Raw genomic sequence first — 15,048 nt, forward strand, 5'->3', positions numbered from 1 at the left:
TGGAGGATTCAGAAGAAGACCGGAAAATGTGGGAATGTTTGGAACTTTCTAGAGACTTGTTGAATGGCTGTAACTGAAATGCTGATAGTGATATGGACAATGAAATCCAGGTTGAGGTGGTCTCAGATGGACATGAGGAACTTGTTGGGAACTGGAATAAAGGTGATTCTTGCTACGCTTTAGCAAAGAGACTGGTGGCGTTTTGCCCCTGCCCTAGAGATATGCAGAACTTTGAACTTGAGAGAGATGATTTAGGATATCTGGTGGAAGACATTTCTAAGCAGCAAAGCATTCAAGATGTAACTTGGGTGCTCTTAAAAGCATTCAGCTGTATACATTCACAAAGAGATGGTTTGGAATTGGAACTAATGTTTAAAAGGGAAGCAGAGCATACAGCCTGATGATGTGATAGAAAAGAAAAACCCATTTTCTGAGGAGATATTCAAGCTGGCTGCAGAAACTTGCATAAGTAATGAGGAGCCAAATGTCAATTACCAAGACAAGAGGGAAACTGTCTCCAAGGCATATCAGAGGTTTTCACAGAAGCCCCTCCCATCACAGGCCTGGAGGTCTAGGAGATAAAAATGGTTTTGTGGGCCAGGCTTGCTGCTTTGTGCAGTCTTGGAACTTGGTGCCTTGCATCCCAGCTGTGGTTAAAAGGGGCCAATATATAGCTCAGGTTATTGCCTCAGAGGATGTAAACCCCAAACCTTGGCAGCTTACACATGGTATTGGGCTTGAAGGGGCACAGAAATCAAGAACTGAGGTTTGGGAACCTTCACCTAGCTTTCAGAGGATATATGGAAATGCCTGACAGATGTCCAGGCAGAAGTTTGCTACAGGGGCAGAGTCTTCATGGAGAACCTCTGCTAGGGCAGTGCAGAAGGGAACTGTGGGGTCAGAGCCCCCACACAGAGTCCTCACTGGGGCACTGCCTAGCAGAACTGTGAGAAGAGGGCCACTGTCCTCCAGACCCCAGAATGGTAGGTCTACCAATAGCTTGCACCATGCACCTGGAAAAACTGCAGACACTAAATGCCAGCCCATGAAAGCAGCTGGAGGAGGCTGTACCCTGCAAAGTCACAGGGGTGGAGCTTCCCAAGGCTGTGGCAGCCCACCCTTTGCATCAGAGTGACCTGGATGTGAGACATGGAGTTAAAGGAGTTCATTTTGGAGCCTTAAGATTTACTGCCCTGCTGGATTTCAGACATGCATGGGGACTGTAACCCCTTCATTGTGGCCAATTTCTCCAATTTGGAATGGTTGTGTTTACCTAATGCCTGTACCTCCATTGTATCTAGGAAGTAACTAACTTGCTTTTGATTTTACAGACTCATAGGTGGAAAGGACTTGCCTTGTCTCAGATGAGATTTTGGACTTGGACTTTTGATGAACACTAGAATGAGTTAAGACTTTGGGAGACTATTGGGAAAGCATAATTGGTTTTGATCATGTAAGATCATGAAAATGTAAGAACATGAGATTTGGGAGGGGCCGGGGTGGAATGACATGGCTTGGCTCTGCATCTCCACCCAAATCCCATCTTGAATTGTAATCCCCATAATCCCCACATGTCAAGGGAAGGGCCTGATGGGAGGTGATTGGATCATAGGGCTGGTTTCCCTCATGCTGTTCTCGTGATAGTGAGTAAGTTCTCACAAGATCTGATGGTTTTATAAGTGTTTGACAGTTCCTCCTATACACGCATTCTGTCTCCTGTCACCATGTAAAACGTGCCTCTTCCCCTTCCGCCATGATTGTAATTTTTCTGAGGCCTCTGCAGCCATGTGAAACTGTGAGTCAATTAAACCTTTTTCCTTTATAAATTACCCAGTCTCAGGTATTTCCTTATAGCAATATGAGAATGAACTAATACTCTGTGTGTGTGTGTGTGTTGTGTGTATGTGTGGTGAGGGTGTATGGTGTGCATGGTGATAGGGTGTGTGTATTTTTGTGTAAGGATGTGTGTGATGATGCAGTGTGTGTATGTGGTGTGGTGAGGGTATGCGGTGTGTGTGTGTTGATGTTTGTGGTGATATGTGTGTGGTGAGGGTGTGTGTGGTGAGGGTGTGTGGTGGTGGTATTTGTGTGTGTTGTGTTTGTGTGGTGAGGGAGTGTATGTATGTGGCGATGGAATATGTGTATGTGGTGTGTGTATAGTGTGTGTGTGGTGATGGTATTATGTGCCAGTGTGTGTGTGGTGAGGGGGTGTGTGATTGTGTGGTGTGTGTGGTGTATGGTGAGTGTGTGGGGTTTGTGTGTGTGGTGTGTGTGGTGATGTGTGTTGTGAGGGAGTGTGTGTGATGAGTGTGTGTCTGTATGTGGTGTATGTGATGACGTGTGTGGTGTGTATGTGGTGTATGTGTGTGGTGTATGGTGTGTGGTGTGTGTAGTGTGTGTGGTGTGTGGTGATGGTATGTGTGGTTTGTGTGTGTGGTGTGTGTGGTATGTGTAGTGTATGTGGTGTGCATGTGTGTGGTGATGGTGTGTGGTGTGTGTAGTGTGTGTGGTGATGGTGTGTGTGGTTTGTGTGTGTGGTGTGTGTAATGTGTGTATGTGGTATGTATGTGTGTGGTGATGGTGTGTGTGGTGTGCGGTGTATGGTGTGTGTGTGCTGTGTGAGTGTGAGTGTCTATGGTGAGGGTGTAAAGTAAGCAGCACTCCCCCACGAGGGTCCTCTCAGGGATGCTCCTGCCCTTCCTACCTGTCTCAACCCAGAGTCCCTGGGGAGGCGTGGGGACAGTGAGAGACTCAGGGTTGGGTCATGGCCCAGGCTCTCACTAGTGACTGTGGGCAGAAGTAGCCAGGATCCTTGTCTTTTTGGGGGGCTCAGGAACTATGATGTGGGGTGACACCACGAACACGGGGTGGTTTTTACTGTGAGGCAAAACCCTTTCGCCCCCCTCAGTGCCGGATTTGGCTGGTTTTTGGGGGGGCCACCATTTTGGGCATCCTCATGGCCAGGTCTTGAACATGGTGATGACCAGTGAGGCAGCCGGGGACCAGGCAGGGCCCAGGAGGAAGAACTGGTGAGGCACGCCCTCGGGGTTCAGCCCAGTTCTGGCCTTTAAGGCTGCCAGATAAAGGGGGATAACATTGGGTGCCATCAGGCACGGACCCAGGGACCCTGTGCTGTCTCCTCTGCCCACTTTCCGCCTCCTCGAGTTTCCTTTTCTGGAGCAGGGCAAAGCCTGGGGTGCTGGCGGGCAGTGTTTGCAGGTGGCCGTGTTCCGTGTCATTCCCTGTGCGGTTACAAATTTTCATGCCAGATGGCATCATCTTCAAATGGTGAACAGTGAGTGCTGGGGTGGGGACGGGGCAGCCACTAAACTCTGTCCTGCGGGAAGTGTGAGGAGGTGCCAGGGAGCCCTGCTCGCCACTTCCCTCCCTGGTGCGTGGGAGCTGCGGGGAGAGCAACCTCCTTTCCTTCCCGGGCCTTCCACACACAGCTGAGCTTCGTGGCTGGGGTTCCCCCAGCTCAGGGACTTTCCCGGGAGCTGGTGAAAGACCTCTGGGTGGTAGCCTTGACAGCACCATAAGCGCTTTCTTCTAGCTTTTTCTCTCCGCCACACACATACGCATGAACACACACACGCACACAAACGTGTGCACAGATGCACACGGACACATGCACACAAATGTGCACACATGCACACACCTACACATAGCGTGTGCACATATACACACGCGCACTCACATGCACACACACATTACGTCCACACGTCCATACAAGCACACACCCACACATACGCATGCACACACGCACGTGCACACACGCACGCGCACACATCCACACAGCGGGCGCACATACACATATGCACACACTCACATGCATACACTCACATGCGCACACACATTACGTCCACACGTCCATGCACACCCACACGCATACGTGTGCACACATACACACACGCACACATGCACACGCACATGCACACCCCCCATAGTGGGCACATGTACACATACACTCACACGCATACACTCACATGTGTGCACACATTACGTCCACACCTCCATACAGATACCTACACACATGTGCTCACACGCACATGCACACATGCACAAGCACACACATGCACACGCACGCACACACGCGTGCACACATGCACACACACCCACACAGTACGCACACATACACATACGCTCACACATGCATACATTCACATGCGCACACACGTTACGTCCACACGTCCATACACACACCACATGTGCGCACAGGCACATGCACACACGCACATGCATGCACATGCACTCACATGCATGCACACACGCGTACACACATGCATACGCGCACACACACACGCAGCGTCCTGGCATGGGAGGTGGGAAGGGGCGGCTGGGGCCGAGGTCTGGGCCTACTGTAAAGATGGGGAAACCGAGGGCCAGAGGCCTGGTGGCCGTCTCCCTGTCTCGCAGAGCCGGCCTGAGCCGCGCTGGGCTCCTCCTGGCTCCGCCGCCTCTCCAGGGAGTTGCTAAGTGTGATTAACTGGAGCACTAATTGGCGGGGGCCGCCGAAAGAGCCTGAGTGGTGGTGAGGCGAGTCCTGTTTCCCTTTGATTTACGGGAGCCGGGCGAGCCTGCCGTCCGCGTCCTAACAGGGCGAGAGGAACGGGCAGCAGCCGCCTCTGAAAAGGCCAGAGCCCCGCTCCCCGCGCCTCTCGCAGGCAGCGCCCGGGGTGGCGGGGGTGGGAGCCGGGCGAGGGACTCAGGCTGGGCGCGGATGTGTGCCCGGGACCTCCCAGCCTGTGCGGACGACCCAAGAGCTTGTGTTTAGGACTGCGCTCCCAGGAGACCAGATCCAGCCAGAGTTGTCACAGCAGGCGCTCGCCGCTGCCCGTGGAGAGCCCGCTTCTGGCTTTGGCAGAGGCCCAGGGTGGGAAGCAACCTGGCTGAAGGCCACAGGCCTTCCGGCAAACCCGGGCCTGAGAGTTGGTGCAGTTTCGCTCCTAGTGCCACAGCCTCCTTGGTGATGTTCGTGTGTGCGTGCGTGTTGTGTGTGTGAGAGACAGAGAGAGATATGCTTGTGTGTGTGTATGAGAGACAGAGAGAGACAGAGATATTCTCGTGTGTGAGAGACACAGAGAGAGAGGTTAAGAGAGAGAGATTGAGAAGAGAGAGACTGAGAAGAGAGATATCTCACTCCCGGCCTCCCCATCATTCCTGCTCCCAGTGGACAGGGGAGCGCTTTGCCCTCCTGGTGCATGGGGAGGAATGAACTGGGCACCTGGGAACGCTGGGCTCCGGCTCAGAAAGCAGGGCCTCTGCGGTCATCCCGTCACTGCTGCTGGCGCCTGGATGATCTCGGCGTCCCGTTAGTGGCCCTTTGGGATTCCACATGCAGCTGCGCGTGGTGCGGCCCAACCCTGCCTTTCCCTAGGTGACGTTTTGGCTTTCCCGAGCCATCACTGGCCTTCTTTCTCAATTCAGCGAGAACCTGGGTAGGAAAAAGGGCCTATTTATTGGCCTCCCCAAATGCCAACGGACTGCTGCCAGGGCCGGTTTCTGAAGGCAGGACACCAGCAAACAGTCTGCCCTCTAAGATTAGTATCCGTTGGCTTCTCTGGGTGACAACCCCGGAGCAGAAGGTTGAACCCCTCCCCAGTCTTCCCTCCCGGGGGCTGTCGTGGCCCTCAGGCTTGGGTAGAGGAGGGAGTCTGGGTGTCCCTGCTGCAGGGAGGCCAGGCCGAGGGGGCTGGGAGCGGCGGGGAAGCGGGAGGGCTCTCACTCTTCCAGGCTGTCACTCTGGCACGTTCCGTGAGAGCCCGGCTCTCTCAGAATTAGAAATGCCACTCTGAATTTCAGTGATCCGTTCTTCTGGGACATTCTTCCCAGCGACAGGACTGTTAACATGAGAAGTAAAAGGGAAACAATGAGATAGTTCGGAAATCACTGTTTCCAGGGGGTTGCAGAACGCGGATCGCCCGCGGACAGTTCCTGGGAGGAAGGGCCTTATTTTGATCTGCGAGTGCGAGCCGCGCGGCTGACAGCGTCCGCTCCACGTGCGGGGGAATCGCACCCGAGCCGCCTCGGCAGGGCCCAGGCCTCGGCGGGGCGGGGCTGAAGCACAGCTGTGGAGCTCGGGGGCGGAGCAGAGGGGAAGGGAGGGTCAGGGAACCCGGCCCGCCGCAGTCGGGGTGGCGGGTGGCGAGCGGCGGCGGCCTCTCTTGGGTTTCCCATTCGTTTCTAGCCCGGGAGCTGCCCTTTTGACGCCCAGACTTTCCTCACCACCGCCGCGCGTCACTAGGGGGCGCCGGAGCCCTTCCTGAAAGCGCCGCCGTCCCCTGCAGGGCTCGCCCCGGGCCCGCTGGGGGCTGCAGGAGGGGGCGTCCCAGGGCCCTGCCCACGGGGCCGCCGGATACGGGGACGGCTTTTCCAGAGTCCCGGGAACCCAAGGGGAAGGCCAGAGGGAAGCCCCAGATGAGGGAGGACTCGGGGAAGGATGCTGGCTTCCCCTGGCTACCTCCCGTTCCCTGCCTGGCGCCAACACTGTGGTCTGCAGCGGCCAGGCACCTGTCGGGGTTCCAGACTGAAGCTGAACGCCAGGCTCGTTTGTTGGTTTGTTTGAGCTTGGAAATCATGTCATTAGCTGAATGAGGATATTTTACAATCTGCTTGTTTGTAACCTTTTGTCAATAACAAACTGGGGATGAGGGACTGACCCCAGGTCCCTTTGAGATCCTGAGTCATCAATGTCCCCCTGGCCCACCGAGGGAGCCCTATGGCTTTCCTTCCAAGCCTTAAAGGACAGATGCGCGGTTAGCTTCAACCTGGCCCATTGCAACCAGAGAGCTCTGCCAGGGTAAATCCAGAAAAGAGCGAGAGATGACAGGGAGAGAGAGAGAGAAGAGGGGGTAAGAGAGAGAGGAGGGAGAGAGAGAGAGAGAATGGACCGTGGGTGCAGAGACAGACAGTTCTGGGGACTATTTATGCAGAACATTCTCTGGAACAGGTAGAGTAGACTTTCCCTAGTGATCGCGTGGGAGGAAGGTCTGGGATAGGGCAGTCTCCAGCCAAGCGTCATTAATCACGGTGCGGTAAGAGCGCCAGCCTGGTGAGCCTCCTTGCCAACTTCCTCTGAGCGCCCCATTTTCAGCCTTTCAGTCACGCCAGAGAACCTGTCATTTTAACTCCTCGTGCATGTATGCTCCCCGCATACTCCATTGATAGAGTTAACTTGTGAACATTTTAAAGAATTCACGTTGACCCAGCGGACCACTTGTAAATCCTGTCGGTTGTGTGCCGTGAGCTATGCCATAGAGAAATGGCCGCTGTGGGTAGAGTTCAGGAAATCTGCACACAGGTAGAAGAACGCGATTTCCCTGTGGCCAGGGCCTGCTAAGCTTAGCTCGCAATTTACCCTGTAAGCAGGGAGACTGTTACCAAGCCAGTCTCTTGCCCTAAAAGTCACAAATTTATGCTTCTAATTTTAATTTTCCTGAGCTTAGATCCCAGAAGGATTTATTAAATTTGCTTTGAGGAACCCATTTACTCTAAACGGAATAATGATGTTACTCTAGGTTTAGAATCAGTCGATAGTAAATTCTCTATCCACAGAACTTAGGACCCCTGTATTCCTCCACGACAGAATTCTAAGTCGGTTCATAAATGAAAAGGTTTACTCAATTTACCTAAAAGTTATTAGTAATTAACTAACATCAAGAGACCATTTCTTGCAGGGGTGGTGAATACCAAATGGGAAGTCTGGCGAAAAGAGGATGTTCATTATGTAGCGTAAATGAGAAGTCAAATGGCTTGTCAGTACTTCTTTGGTACTCTGGCTTAACTCTGTGGTTAAAATGGGTGATAATGACTTCTTATAACTCACTTTTATTTTTTTCATGGGTCTAGTGGGATATCCAAAGCCAGATGAATAACTTATGGAAAATCTGGGTAAACAGCCCAATGGTCTTTCTTTTGGAAATGATGGACAGGCAAACTTGCTTATCTACAAGGAGGGGCTGTGAGGAGCTAGAAATACTGGCAGGCAGAGGGCTGCTCAAGGCATCTGTTTTCTTTAGTGGCCGGGGCATCGTTTTATAATGAAAAACGCTAGTCCTGGCTGTAAGTGATGGCAGCTTTGGAAAGCTCAAGTGCCCGTGGGAAGGGGGGCGGTAAGGAGTTTCTGCAGTACCTGGGTAGCGTTATGAGGAGGCTGTGACTTAGTGGAGGGTCCTAGCTCAAGGGAATCTCTGCTCACCTTAACTTGAGCCACTTCTGTGAACTTGGACAACTTACATTTCTCTAAGTCCCTTCCACCTCCAGCTTCTGGAACTGGATGCGTTCTGTGGACTGGGATGCTGGAATCAGATCACTCCTTGAAGGAAAGTGGGATTAAATTGGGATATCTATGGAAGGGGTGAGATCTTAATATGTTGCCCTTGGAGGCTTCCTGGGGCAGACTCACCCCACTCTGCTGGAGCTCAAATGTTATTCCCCCCGCCAGGTGGGTGGTGGCAGTTCTTGGTCCAGGTGGACCTTGTCCTCCTCTGTACAACAGCAAGCGAGCGGCTGTGAGCACTGCCCAGGTGGTTTTGCCCAGATAGAACACGATGTGGATCAGTGCCTTCCAGCCTTCTCTCGTGACTCCCTCCATTCCAAAAGCACCTCAGACAGCTGATTTGCTGTCAGCAGGCGAGAGGAACAACTGCATTCAGGAGTAGCCCAGGGCAAAAGGAGAAAGGAAAGGTGGTGAACGGAGTGAAGAATGGGCACTGATAGGAAAAAGCATCAAGGGCATCTTTCATTAAAAAAACAATTTTTTTTTTAAAGAGACAGGGTCTCATTCTGTTGCTCAGGCTGGAGTGCAGTGGTGCGATCATAGCTCACTGTAACCTCTAACTCCTCTCCTCATCTTTTAAAGCACTTGAGGACCGGTCCTGATTTGAGGTGCTTACATTCAGGTGCTGCCTTTCTGTTGCCGTCTGGCAGTTAGAACCCCATGCAACTGTCAGGAAATGCGTGGTGAATGTAGAGATAAATTTCACAGGATGTAGCAGCGGCATATTCAGATTATTTTTTCTAAGACAGAATTCCCATATTCGGATTATTTTTGCTAAGATAGAATTTGTACCGGCACCGTTCAGACATTACTTTTAAAGAAAGGAGTGCAGAAGGAAAGCAGTAACTCACCCGTTTTTCGGGCTTTCCCATTTTGACCATGTTAAGGTCTAACGTGAGGAGAAGAAAATAGACCAGTCTGCCAAGTGGAATGACCTGATTCTTGTTGGATCAACACGTTATGCAGTTGAGGTTGTCACTAGAAAGCAAGCGTGATGAAGCCTGCCTTTTCAGACTAAAATCAAAGCCCTGGCCTGCCAGCCCAGAATTGCTGAACTAAGCATCCCCTAATCAGCCGGTCTATATGTAGATTCAGACATCTCCAGGAGGCTGCAAGCCTATCAGGCCCAAACTGATTATTCTAATCAAGTATTTTAATTAAGCACACTTATTGCTAGGATCACAGGAATGAGGCCTGCTCTTGAGTAGTAATGGGTGGTATTTTTGTAAATTCTTCTTTACAGTTAGCATGTTTGGCTTTGTGGGGGTGCGTTTACTGTTTTCCTAAAGTAGGCCATGGGAGGGTCCCCTGTGAAGTTCACTCTGCTGAGCTAGCAGTCTGGCCAGTGGACAAAAAAACAAAAAGATATTACCAAATGGGTTGCAGATGAATCAATTTCCCAACAAATGCATCTCTTTGCATCCTCCATGTGAAACACAAAAGCCTTGCCAGCTAGCCCAAGATTTGAAAAAATATAAAAACACGCACACATTGGGTTGGCTTTTATTGGAATGCCTAGATGCAATCTATAGTCATCAAGTTATGGAAAATTCAGGTCACATATAAAGTTAAGAAGGCAAATGAAAGGAACAATACAAATCAGACAAAATTTACATCTCAAAATATCATGAAAGCATTTTGACTGGCTTTGCCTAAAATACTTTGAATATCAATTTCTTTTTTGTAAGCTAATTCATTATCCAGTCCCCCACCCCCTCCCAACTCTTAGAAAAAGGTCTTTTGTTTACATATTCCCCAAGGTCACTATTTCTTGTAAAAGCATGTCCAGATCACAAGTCTTTTTAGAAAGAAATAGGCTCATTATACCTACTAACAAGACACTAATTGGGTTGATTTGACTTCTTCTAAAATAAGCACCAGGAGATACTCCAAATCTGTTATTTATTGGTGCCCGTGTAAAGACCAGTCCATGTCGAGAAGAGGTTAAGATTACTACCATTTCACTTCTGTCATGTGGCACAAGCTTTTCATGGTCAATACATCAGAAACATGTCTGAGATTTTAGACTCAGAGCCTATTTCACCCAAAAGTACTTACAGCATGCTAAATACAGTCCTGCAGAAGTTCCACGGAACAGAACTGCAAATACCTACGTTAACAGTTAAAAAATAAAATGTAAAACAGAACCATGTTTATGTGGTTTGAAATCTCATGGTTTTCTAAATTTGGGCTTCATAATACTTGCCAAAGGATTTCCAGGATAAAAAATATTAATGCTAATCTGTGCTTTCATTCTAATAAAATATCAGCATTCATTAGAAGATTAATTACTTCGGTATGCTCTACCAAATACACAAAGACAGTAATAGCACTGATACTGTAAATTCAGTAGCTATTTTGAAACTTTCCCAGCCAATCTGTTTAATAAACACGCCTACTGTGCAATTTAGAGTATGTGATACATACAAAGCAGTTAGAAAATTATTTTTAATACATCACTTGAACCTTTATATTTACGACATGTTCACTTGCTATATTTTATCACCATTATACATAGAGGAAAACAGTGTGTACTATAGCTCAATGAACTGAGAAATATCTTCTAAAAATATTTTTGTGGCTGAATTTAGTGCTCAGGAAAGAGATTTGTCAGAGCTGAGCCGACACGGAAGTGCAGATGGCGGCTGGGCTGGTTCCCGCACGCGTGCATGCATGTGTGCAGGAGGGCGCGGCTGTCAACTCATTTCCAGCTGGATCTGACACCCCCGGCTTCCCCGAGTGGGAGCGGAGGCTGCCATTCAAACCAGCCCCCAAGATGGTTTGATCATGTGGGTTTAGAGGAGCTTCTGTCTCTCTTTTTTGTCCTTCTTGGTGACCAAGGGTACAAACCCAAAACTAGCAGAGTGACCCTGACCGGCTCGATCTGGCTCACCCACCACTGCTCGGTTTCTGCTATCTTTCCTAGATCTTAAGACACATGTTGAGGATCATGACTACATCAGATCCTTTCCTGCTCGTTTCCTGGGCATCTGATGTGGTCTCTCCTCCATCATGAGACAGAGCTTTGGAACAGTAACAGTAAAATCCCCGGGGTTAACTCTATCAACTCCCCATTGACTTGTTGAGAGAGGGCCAGAAAACCCCTTCTCCCTGTTTTTCTAATCTTCCCTTACATCCCACCAGCCCTAGTTGTCTACTGTGACTCTCAGTTGACAGTGCTGAGGACACTGGTTTGATGTGTGAGCGAGGGAAGAGCAGGGAGTTCTCCGATTCGCCACCCACCTAGAATTGCACGGTCCTATCCATCTAGTGATAGAAGCTTGCACATTTTTTTCAACCTAATACAAAAATATTAACACTTCTGGACATTATAGGCATAAGTTGTTATATCTCTACAATATAATAATTTATACTGTACAGCTATAACAGATAACAAAAGGTGCAATCCTTTTAAAAAATCACACAGTTCACATGTTTTTATCATTTTATTTTTAAGTATAAACTTTTTAAACACTTTACATAAATTAACTCCTCTGAGACTAATATTTGATGTACAGTAAATTGTAATTCATATAAAAATCCATAAACAACTTGTCTCACATAATTTACAAAAAAATCAGGATTTCCTTTGCTTATCAGTGACAAGGATTCTAGTTGCCAGTTTTTTCCCCGGAAGGCAAACCACGTCAGCATTGTAAAATCCATTATTAAATCCCCTCCGCAGAAGTCACTGTGCCAATGTCCTTCTACAAAGCTGCACGGGGAAAGCAGTTGGGTTGTCTAGAAACGGTAACTTTGCCCCACATAGTAAAATGAACAGATAGCTATCACATCCTATGCAGAGAGACTACTTGTAAGCAAAGGTCGACAATTCGGGACTATTTGGAAACACTGTATGCATTTTTTAATTTTCTTTTTTTTTTTAAAGTTAGTTAAATACAGTGCCTCGAAGGAACAGACGGCCCAGCGCAAAAGGTCGAGGCCTTTGATGATTTTTTTTTCCCTCTGGCTACGTTCAGTCCGACTGAGTGCAGCGCTATGCATATGTAAACATATTCGTTAAAGCCGATCACCTTTAAGGTCATTCAGAAAAAAGCGGTCCTTGTTTTCGCGGTGTGGGTGTGGGTTGTAACAGCAGTCTCGTACTCCCGGGAGGAAGGCTCTTGGCTGTCGGAGAGTCCCACTCGGGTTGTGCCACAGGACGAGGGGAGCGGGGCGTGAGCGGCGCGGCCCGGGCGTTACCTCCTGCCGATCTCGCTCTGCCGCAGGAACTGGATGTTGTTGGCGCTGTCGGCCAGCTCGGGGTACTGCTCCACCGAGAGTACGTAGTACCCGTCGTAGCCCTGCACCTTGCCGGCGCTCAGCAGCTGCCGCTTCTCGCCCTCCGTCCAGAGGCGCGCGCCCTCCTCGCCGTCGCGCACGCGCTGCTGCTCACGTGCCCAGGCCCGGGCCAGCGCGCGCTGCCGCGCCTGCTCCAGGATGCGCGCCTTCTCCTCGTCCAGGGTCATGCCGTAGCGCACGTGCAGCGCCAGCGCGCCGAACTGCATCTCCACGTCCGCGAACCTGCGCGTCCTGCCGTTCACCACCGTGGTGGACTGCGACACCGTCACGTTGATGCCGTTCTCCAGCGCCTTGCGGCCGCTGGTCAGCCGCAGCGTGCCCAGGTCACTCTCGGGCGTGGTGGTCTTGATGAAGTAGTGCGTGTCCTTGCCCTCGATGGTGAAGTGCAGGTTCTCCAGGTAGAAGGCGTTGTTGAGCACAGCTGCCACCTTGATGCAGTCCTCGTTGGCGATGTTGAGCACGTTGGTCTGCACGCGGCCCTGGCTGACGGCCAGCATGACGCCCTTGCCGATCAGCGACTTCACCGTGGCGAACCACAGCCAGGACTGCGCGCCGCCGGCCCGGCGCCGGCTCACTTGCACCTCGGCCATCTTCCCCAGCGACAGGAAGGCCTTGGCCTGCCGCGCCACTTGCTGCTGGACTCCGAAGATGGGCTGCGGGCGAAACACAACAGGGGGCGCGTCAGAGGCGGCCGGGAGCTTCCCCACTCCTCACCCACACACGGGGGGATCTGGGGGCAGCGCCGAGGCATGCATGGAAACCCGGGGGTCCTTCCCCGATGAGAAGGCTGACAGCTCTGGTGGAGGAAGCCCTCGAGATCCCCCCCTCTCAGGGGGGCGTCCTTTGGAACCCCAAAACGGCTCGCTCATCATGGATCACTTTAAGGCTTTCTTCCTTTCTAACATGGGCAAAATAGTGCTGTTTCTGCTTTTCTCTTACAGTTTCTAGATGCTCTTTTCCCACGCCCACCCCACGTGGGGAACACAGCTCATCTGGACCTCCATGGAGGCTGAGGAGAAACCACAGACACAAAGAGGGATCGGAATGGTTGGGGACACTTGGGGCCGATCACAGGGCCCTGCTTCATATGCTTTGAAATGCTTTTATTTAAGTTAACTCTGTCCCCTCTCCTGGCAGAGTTTTCAGCTGAAGATGATGAGTGTAACTGCAGAACTGAAATGTACAGGGATGAGTGGACGGTGGGGCAGCTGGAGATGATATTCGTTACTTTAGGGAAACAATTATTTTTCACAGACTTAGGGACAATAGACCGTCTAGATTGGCAAATGTTTTAAATTGGGGGCATCTTAACTCAGCCATTTCTTCTACTACCAGATGTTTGTCTGGCCATTGTTTCCCAAATGAAAACATCTGTTTCATTTGCGGCATTGAAAGAAACAGTTGTTTTTCTGCACTTGGGGCAGCCTCAATGTCTTTGCCCACGATTCCCTAATCTGTCCTTATGCTGTGCTTCTCTTGACAGGGAACTTGAACCATATTTAAAAGGCTGCTTAGGAAAAGAGCTGGCAAGGCCATTTGTATAGTTAGATGTAAGTGTTTTCAGGCATGTTGGAAAGTCATACACAATTAGGAGATGCATGTTCAAATGCATTAGGAAACTTTAGTATGTCTTCATGCCACTGTGTCTATGTAGACAGGCATGCACTGCTGAAGGACGGGGACACATTTTGAGAAATGTGTCACTAGGCCATTCGTCCTTGTGCGAACATCATGGAGTGCACTTACACAAACCTATATGGTGCAGCCTACTACACACCTAGGCTGTATGGTATGGCCTATGGCTCCTAGGCTGCAAACCCGTGTACAGTGTGACCGTTCTGAATACTGCAGGCAACTGTAACACCATGGTAAATACATGTGTATCTAAACATAGAAGAGGTACGGTAAAAATATGGTGTTGGCAGAGCCCGGTGGCTCATGCCTATAATCCTAGCACTTTCGTAGGTTGAGGCAGAGGATCGCTTGAGCCCAGGAGTTCAAGACCAGCCAGTGCTACACAGGGAGACTCCATCTCTACAAAAAATAAAAAACTTAGCTGGGTGTGGTGGTATGTGCCTGTAGTCTCAGTTACTTGGGAACCTGAGGTGGGAGGATTGCTTGAGTCCAGGAGGTGAAGGCTGCACTCCAGCCTGGGTGACAGAGTGAGACCCCATCTCAATTTAAAAAAATATGTGATATTGTAATCTTATGTGATCACTACCTTACACAAGGCCTATCATTGACTAAAATGTTGCACAGCACATGACTATATTTGTAACATATGAAAAAGGAATTGCTTTTATATTAAGTATGAAACAACAACAAAACAGGTACTGGTACTGTATATTGCCTGCGTGTGTGTTAACCATGGTTTCCTCTTCTCTTTGTTTTCATTGAAATGATATGCAATTGCTCAAGGCAGGGTTGGGAATTAAACTTTCTAAGAAACTGCACTGTCTTCTCCTTAT

General features: G+C 50.0%; 1 protein-coding gene across 6 annotated transcripts in view; it reads right to left on the minus strand.

Moving 5' to 3' along the window:
* Positions 1-11,949: 11,949 nt before the first annotated feature.
* Positions 11,950-15,048, minus strand: part of TENM3 (teneurin transmembrane protein 3) — a 1,556,403-nt gene continuing 1,553,304 nt past the window's right edge. For all 6 annotated transcript variants that reach the window (XM_064369979.1, XM_064369982.1, XM_064369985.1 and 3 more), the window contains one exon: positions 11,950-13,233. In XM_064369979.1, coding sequence (XP_064226049.1) covers positions 12,478-13,233 — 756 coding nt within the window. In that variant the 3' untranslated portion in view covers positions 11,950-12,477. The remainder of the gene's footprint in view (positions 13,234-15,048) is intronic.

This window comes from Aotus nancymaae, unplaced genomic scaffold (genome assembly GCF_030222135.1).
Source record: "Aotus nancymaae isolate 86718 unplaced genomic scaffold, 86718_ANA_hifiasm-v0.15.2.pri h1tg000006l, whole genome shotgun sequence".
Lineage (NCBI taxonomy): Eukaryota > Metazoa > Chordata > Mammalia > Primates > Aotidae > Aotus > Aotus nancymaae.